The sequence below is a fragment of the Lipotes vexillifer genome, unplaced genomic scaffold (assembly GCF_000442215.2).
Source record: "Lipotes vexillifer unplaced genomic scaffold, Lipotes_vexillifer_v1.1 scaffold584, whole genome shotgun sequence".
Lineage (NCBI taxonomy): Eukaryota > Metazoa > Chordata > Mammalia > Artiodactyla > Lipotidae > Lipotes > Lipotes vexillifer.
In genome coordinates this window covers 3,814,457-3,822,471 of record NW_006783036.1, presented here as the reverse complement: position 1 = coordinate 3,822,471, position 8,015 = coordinate 3,814,457, and the positions used below count along the sequence as shown (strand labels likewise).

Sequence of the window (8,015 nt, the reverse complement as noted above, 5' to 3'; positions counted from 1 at the left end):
GGGGGGGGGGGGGGTGGTCGGGAAAGGCTGAAAAGTAGCTAAAGTGCAGATTGTTTGGTGTCATCTGTTGATTTTGTTAACTTACACAATCTTTGCCCTCCATTACCCTGAGCAATTGAGAGTTGGCTGTCGCTGCATCTTCAGGCTGCAAAATGTTCATCCGAGCCCATTCTCATTTGGCAAAACCTGCCCTGAAGCCCAGGCAAACTAAGGTCCTCGAGAAAACTCCCAGCAGTGTAGGCAGCTGCCGCGGGGTCTCTGTCCCTCGGTCCCGACAGCAGCATCAGTAAAGACGAGTGGTACCAGTAGGGAAACTGAGGCTTCGGGAAGCAAAGGGGTCTGCTCAGGACACCTAAGAAGTTGGGGGAACAGCCAGCTACAAAACCCCTCCCTCCGCCCCAGAAATGGGTTCATTCTCATCTGAGGCTGTTTCTAACACCCTCCCGTTAAGGAAAACCTAAGAGCACGTTGTTACCACCCCTGCCTCGCGTAGCCAGGGCAGTGGGCTTTCAAAATCCCCCATCACGTCGTCTCGGGACTTTAAAGTCTCCCCAGCCAATATGATGCAGGCTTTTCCCCACAGCTGACTCACGCTCTGGCCAACAGAGCTTGGGCTCTGCACCCTTAAAGTACCTCTGAGCTGTTTTAGGGACCCAAGGGGTCCCAGAAAAGCCACCATTTGGGATCAGGGCTTTTAGCCTGGAGCCCACTCTTTCTGATATCTAATCCAGGACGCCCCCCATGGAGTTCTCCAGACAAAAGGTCCCTTCCCCACTGGGTTGACGAAAGCTTGGGACGGCTGGGTCCAGAGGAAACAGCCCTCCGGGTAATCGCCGGCCCTCTCCCTTTTCACTGTGTCTCTGAGGCTGTCTTCGCCACAGCTGCTGCCCCGGCAGGCAGGCAGAGACCCCCGGGCAGCTTTCTCCTGGTGGCGGCTTAATCCACCCGACTTCGGGGTCAGAGGCCCAGGAGAGGAGTAGGTGGGCTGATCCTCGGCTCACGAGGCTGGACGCCGTGGGAGAGGAGTGGGGTGGTCGCCAGCTTTTCAGCTTAAATGTAAGATTCCCATTGACAGGCGAGCCCGGAGCAGGGAATTAGGAGCTTTGCCACGGAGGCACTGCGTGCTAACGCCTGGCGCCTTCCCGTAATGATAAATCCTGCTTACGTTTCCTCGCACCAAGCTGGGCTCCCAAGGAACGCCTCGTGTGCTCTGGATAAACCATCAGCTTGGCGTGCAGGCTTTTCCTTACTGATTGATTGCCATCTACTCCATGAGGGTGCGGGGCTCTTGAAAAGAGGGAATAAATCTGCACGTGTGTGGCCTCAGCCCTGGGGACCCGAACCCAGGCTGCCTTCATTCGCTGCGTCTCTGGTTGGCCCTGGCTTTCTGTTTGGCCGACGCGGCAGCTCGGGTGGTAGAAAAACAAAGCCGAAGGGGCTCTCAGAGATGGGCCAGGGAGAGCCCCCCCCCCTTTTCTAAGTGGGGAAAGTGAGGCACAGAGTCGGGGCGGTGGGGGGAGGAGGGAGCTGAACTCGGCAGCCGGCTGGAAATGGGCACAGAAAGGGTCTCTCCCTGGCCAGGCCTGGGGGCTGGGGTCTCCACTGTCAGAGAGCCCCTGACCCAGGCCCCTTTGTTCAGCCCGTCCCTGCCTTGCTGAGCCCCGAATAATGAAGTGTGCGTGACGGGAGGTGTAAAACGGTGGTGGAAACACACCAGTGTTCATGGAAACCCGTGCTCACAGGCGAGCACTCGATAGAAGGCAATTGCGTTGCTTTCAAAAGATGCAGCCTTTTAATCCTGGACCCCCTTCGTTCAGAGAGACCACCGAGAGGTGGAGGCGGTGCTGGGGCGAAACCAGGTCTCTTGATTCCCGACAGGGAGCTTTACATCTCACTTCCCCCCTGCTTCTCTTTGATGGAGGAGTGTGAAGGGCAGCTGACGTTGCTAACAAACAGTTGGGCTGCACTAGCCCCCCCGCACCCGAACGGCAAGGACCCCCTTCAAACACAAGAGACTTGTCTGGGAGGCAGCCGTTAGGGAATCTCAGCCCAGCACAGTTTTTGGGGGAGGGAAGGGGTCTGCGGTGAAGGTCAATGTGGCTGGACCGAAGAGGTGACCTGGTGCCAGCAAAAGGGCACAGCTGGCCTGTTGAATATTAGTGAGTGGCCGTGACTTTCTGTCTCTGTGACCCTTGAGCTCCCTGAGCTGTTTACTTATATCAGGGTTCGGGGTATCGCTACACCCTCTTCCTCAGGACCCCGCTGGGTGACCCTTGGCAGTGGACACAAGCAGAGACATCTCGGCAGCTCACACGGGGTCGCCCTCGACCAGATGGAGGGGGCTCTTCCTGTCCCCACCCAGGATGCTCTCCGTCCAGCATCTGTGTCCTCCTCATCTCCCTGGTTCTCTGTCCCCACAGACGTTCGGGCTTGCGCCTCGACCCCCTGTGCCAACAACGGAACCTGTGTGAACCTCGATAACGGCCAGTACGAGTGTTCCTGTGCCCCTGGATTCTCAGGAAAGGACTGTCAGAAGAAGGGGGGGCCCTGCGTGATGAATGGGTAAGTATTCTCTCGGGGCTCTGTGTGCTCTGACACATGCCGCTTTAGATTCCTGTTTCACACCCACTAAAGACCCTTTCAGCCTAACCCAGTCGGACCTGTCGCCTGACAAAAGACCGAGTAAGTGCTCATCCTGCACCCTGTGGGGGGCTGCCCTGGATCAGGGCATGTATGGGGGAGTGTGTCATTTACATAATTTTTTCAAACAATCCTGAAGGCGATTTCATATTCCCCTGACGTTCCCAAGTCCTGACGTGTGTGAATGAGAGTAGATTGGGACTGTGAACCAGAGCTCGAGCTGCATAATTTTCTAAAGGCGACATAACAAGAGATCAGAGTTCGGCAGCGCCTGAGGCTGTTTGTGAAACCCGCTCACCGCGTTTTAGGGGCGGGTTTGGGGGAGCTGGTGGGCTCTGCTTTTGGGTTTTCTGGGATGTCTTAGGAGGTGGGGAGAGGGGGCTGCAGCCAGCACGGGGCCCCGGAAGGCGGGGTGTTCGGCCCTCAGCTCCCCTCGTGGGGAGGGGGCTCTGGGGCTCTGGGCAGCGCGCCTAGCAGATGGAACGGCCCCTGGCCTCTCTGGTGTCTCTGAGCGGGTTTCCCAGCAGCTCAGCCATTTCCGGCCCTTATCTGCTCAGTGCACGGAGCCAGTCCCACCCTCCGAGGGGTTTTAAACAGAGACCAGGGGAGATCTCGAGAGAGGCGAGAATTCAAAGTAGACTCCAGGCCTGGGCCAGTAGCTGTGGGTAGGGGCGCCCCCATCCCCTGAGGAAACCAAAGCGTAAATGCATTCCAGGGGTGGAGCAGAGAGCCCCGAGCCGCAAGGACCAGGAACCAGCATTCTTGCAGCATCTCAAGATCAGTATCCTGGGCGGGCTCAGAGGAGAGGGGTGACCACCGAACTCCATTTCTGCTTGCTGGTGGGAAGGGGAAATACGGAGCGAGACCTTTAAAATATTTTGCTTTTCTCTCTAACAGACTGGAGCCAGTCTGTCAAAATAGAGCCCAAGGTCCTTGAAATTCCTTCAGAGCCCCGGCTCCTATGCCACCCTCATCCCTGAAGCAGCAATGCTGATTTCTTGCGCTGGGAGCCCCTTTCTTCCCTGGAGTTTTGGCATTTATCAGATGACAAAGGGTCTGCTCGTTTAAAAGCACTTACATCAAATGCTCTGTGTGCTCTGCTTTGAGCAAACAGCTTCGGTCTGCAAGCTGCACTTGGGTGAATGGGCCACTATTAAACAGCCGGGCACAGACACCGCTCCAGCCGGTGCAGACAGAGCGCGTATTTCTTTTACTCTGAGAGTCCCTAAGGGTTTCCTGTACAATAGCCCGCAGGCTCACTCCGCTGAACATAAAAATAATAATAAGGGGTTGGGGATGGTGGAGGTGGGAGACACTGAGGGATGCCTTGCTTTGCTCGGCCTCCACGGCCTGGGGGAGCTGACGGGGGCAGCTGGCTGCAGCCCTGGGGTGTCACTAACTTTGCCTCTCTCAGCCTCAGTTTCCCCACCTGTGCAGTGACTAACCGTCAGGCCTCTGGTCAGAGAGGTGACCTAAGAGGTGGGAGAGGAGATGGGCATCCTGACTCGGGAGGTCAGGCATGTTCCAGGCTGGCAGCATGATGGGGGTGAGGCACACACCCCACTCGTGGGGGGGGCCTCCCACCTCGGATGGCCCTGGAGCCCCTCGCAGGCAGGGGTCACGGTGCCCGGCGCTCCCCGGGGCCCCCCTGGCTGGCTCTCACGCCCTCACCTCGTGCGTTCTGAGCACCTGCCCTCTTGTCGGGCCCCAGGAGGTTTGCCACGTGGCACGAGGGGGAGCGGAGCGTCTGTCCCCACTCCCAGCACCACTGTCCTAGCGCAGTGCCCGAGGGCCCTTTACCGTGTCCCCCTGTTGTGTTGCAGTTCGCCCTGCCAGCACGGAGGCAGCTGCGTGGACGATGAGGGCCGGGCCTCCCATGCCTCCTGCCTGTGCCCCCCTGGCTTCTCAGGCAATTTCTGCGAGATCGTGACCAACAGCTGCACGCCCAACCCGTGCGAGAACCAGGGCATCTGCACCGACATCGGGGGCGACTTCCGCTGCCGTTGCCCCGCCGGCTTCATGGACAAGACCTGCAGTCGCCCCGTGTCCACCTGCGCCAACGAGCCGTGCCTCAACGGGGGCACCTGCCTGCAGCACTCCCAGGTGAGGTTCGGGTGTCTGTGCAAGCCCGAGTTCACGGGCCCCATCTGCGGCCGGAAGCGCGCGGCGGGCCCCCAGCAGGTCACCCGTCTGCCCAGTGGTTACGGGCTGACGTACCGCCTGACCCCCGGGGTGCACGAGCTGCCGGTGCCGCAGCCCGAGCACCGCATCCTCAAGGTGTCCATGAAGGAGCTCAACAAGAGCACTCCGCTCCTCTCCGAGGGTCAGGCCATCTGCTTCACCATCCTGGGCGTGCTCACCAGCCTGGTGGTCCTGGGCACCATGGGCATCGTCTTCCTCAACAAGTGCGAGGCCTGGGTGTCCAACCTGCGTTACAACCACATGCTGCGCAAGAAGAACAACCTGCTGCTTCACTACAACAGCGGGGAGGACCTGGCCGTCAACATCGTCCTCCCCGAGAAGATCGACATGACCACCTTCAGCAAGGAGGCTGGCGACGAGGACATCTAAGCAGCACTCCCACCGGCCCCTCTCTGTTCTCGGGGTCCCGCAGAGCTCACTATATGCGGTCTGTTCTCATCTTTGTGGTGGAGTTTGCTCTCCTTTGTGTCAAATCCGGTGAACGCTATGCTTCCCTCTATTATCTTTGTGTTGCAGTGTGACAAACGCAATGCCAGAATCCGCTTTCTCTCTTCTTAATGCATGATACAAAAAAAATAATGGTAATAATAATGTCATCTTTAAACGAGTAAGAGAAATAAGTATGTTATTCTAGACTCTAAACCTAAAATCAAAAAGACCAAAAAAAAACATGGCAACAGAACCAGGGCTCTGTGCCGACGTCCCTCTCCGAGGGGTCTCGGCCACAGGGTCCTCGTGAAACCGTTACGAGTGCTGGCATGACCAACCACTGTGAAAAGGGCTAAAATCTCTTTCGTTCGTTAATTCTCACACGCCACTTCCAACTCGCACTCACATCAACGCCGCAAGCCCTTCAGTCTTTCCGATTGAGTTGAGGTCCAGCAGAGTGCAGCGGCCGTGTGTCAGGCAGAGAGAGCCCCGGGTTGGCTGCTGGCGGGGGCCGGGACCTGATCCCAGCCCTGCCACTAACTCGCTTGTGTGATCCTTGGCGAGTCCCCTTCTCACCCCGGGCTGCCCTTTCAGCCCCTTTCCAAGCAGGGGCTTGAACACAGTGACCACCAAGGCCCTCTCTTGCTCTCAAACTCTGAATTAGGAACGAGGGGGTGATGAACCAAAACAGTCCCTGACCCTAAAAAATTAGGATCTGATGAAGACTAATCTCATCCTGGGATCCGAAGGTTTTGGCCTATCCTGGACGTACACTTGACGTATTGCAATGGATTTTAACTGCATTTCTCAAAGTGGGGAGCCTCCTGGCCCACTGCCCATCTGGAAACGATCGCCCCCTTTGAGTCACGATATGCGGTCAGGGGCTGCCCCTTTGGCAGTGCCTCCGCCACCTGCCTATCTACCCACCTCCCCAAAGGCCCAACAACTGTATACCTGCCTCCTACCCTGTAGGTTAGAGATGTCCCCCGGGAATGTAAATGCACCTTGAACCACAAGTGCCCCTGGCGAATCTGAGCAGCAACACAGCCCTCACCAAGGTTTTCACAGGGTTTAGTGGAAATTGTCGCTTGTGGGGCGTTTTCTAGTTCTGTGGCCACAGTGGTACCAGACCTGGCCTACACAGCACGGATTTCATTTGTGTTGCTGAATTAATAACCCTCAGATCCCCAAAGACCTAGCCAGCTTCTTAATGATAGATTTTGACTTTTTTTTAAAAAAAGAGCATCTATCTTTTTTGCAAAAAAATAGAAGGAAATGGGACAGAGCTCTGTTTAGCTTTCCAGCTCTTAGAGTTGGGCAGCTAAACAGCCCTTGGGTGCCAGTTAGGAATATTTTGCTTCTTAAATTATTTGGACAAGAATCTATATTCTTAGCTTTATGGAGTATTACTACCTGCTGCGTTTACCTTGCTAAGCCATCATCACCTATGTCATCTCAGTCATTCAGATCACCCACATGCGTCACCGCCATCACGTGACCACCGACCTCATCTCCCTCAGCCACCGGTTTACCGTCCCAAGTCCCTTGTCATCCTGATTCAGAGCCCGACCCTCATCTCCCCGAAGCTCTTCCCAACGTCTCACCCGAGACATTGTCCCCACCACTATAGGCCCTTTATCATCCCCAGCCCAAGACCCCCACTACCCTCGTCACCTTGTCCCTGATCACCCTGCACCCCGCAGTCCCGTCGCCCCCCCAGGTGACCCCCCCTCCCACCATCACCCCAAACCCCTAAAAGCTCCCCAACCTTCTCCACCCTCCTCCCCACAGTTCACCCTCAATCCCCAAACCCTGTCACCCTCACTCGCCACCCTTGTCACCACTGCCAGCCCCCCCGCACAGATCCCCAGCTCTCTTTGCCACCCCCCTGCCCTCCCCTCCCTGGCGCCCACCCCCGACCTCCGATAACCCTCACCCCAACCCCTTCCTCCTTCCCCCCTTCCAGGTCATTGGAGTCACCATCTCATCTCATCTTGAGTTCATTTTAAGAAATAAAATTTTAAAAAGACAAAAAAAAAGAACTGTTGGCACCGTCGGGCGGGTGTCTGGCACCCCGCCCGGCCTCTCGCGTGAGACCCCGATCGAGTCTGCTGACGGTTCTGATCCTGTTTTCCCCCAACGCCAAATTCTAAGATGGGACCCAATGATCAAATTCTCTCCTTCACGTTTTTGGTCTCCGTGCTGTAGAGAACAGCCACGTCCCGTGATGACAAGGAAAAGACCGCCCACTGTCTATCCTTGACCACGTCCTCATTGGTTCATCCGTTCGTCCATCATCCATTTGATCAGGAAGCATTTCTAAGCACCTGCTGAGTGCAAGGCGGTGCGCAGGGAGCTGAGGGCACGCAGGATGCGGGACTGCCTGGGAGGGTTGTGGACGCACAGGGGTCCCCAGGGAGCCTAGCACAGTGCAGGTAAATTAACGTGGGAGCGGAGAGTCCTGAACAGACGCCTCCCTTACAGCCTGACCATCTCACTTGCCCACGTGACAAATTCTCTCTTACCAGCACTTGAGGCCTCCCCACCCAAATTCCACGTGCCCACCGCACACATCCTGCGAGATCAGAACAGGGTCAGCAGCCTTGCCACGGTCTTCACGTCACGCAGAAATGGTCCATTCCATCCTCTATGGGGTAACCAGATTCTGCTGAGAGTGTCGGGATCCTTGACTGCCCATCCACACCTAGGGTGTGTTTGGAGTAGTGTGTAGTTTACGCCAATAA

At 56.7% G+C, this 8,015-nt stretch overlaps 1 protein-coding gene across 4 annotated transcripts in view; it reads left to right on the top strand.

The window, feature by feature from the left end:
• Nucleotides 1-5,450, top strand: part of DLK1 (delta like non-canonical Notch ligand 1) — an 8,203-nt gene extending 2,753 nt beyond the window's left edge. The window contains exons 4-6 of one of the 4 annotated variants that reach the window (XM_007455632.1): nucleotides 2,421-2,562; nucleotides 4,464-4,743; nucleotides 4,963-5,450. In XM_007455632.1, coding sequence (XP_007455694.1) covers nucleotides 2,421-2,562; nucleotides 4,464-4,743; nucleotides 4,963-5,211 — 671 coding nt within the window. In that variant the 3' untranslated portion in view covers nucleotides 5,212-5,450. Of the gene's footprint in view, nucleotides 1-2,420; nucleotides 2,563-4,463 lie in introns of all 4 variants that reach the window. The other 3 variants (XM_007455633.1, XM_007455631.1, XM_007455630.1) reach the window with 3 other exon arrangements.
• The last annotated feature ends 2,565 nt before the right edge of the window (nucleotides 5,451-8,015 follow it).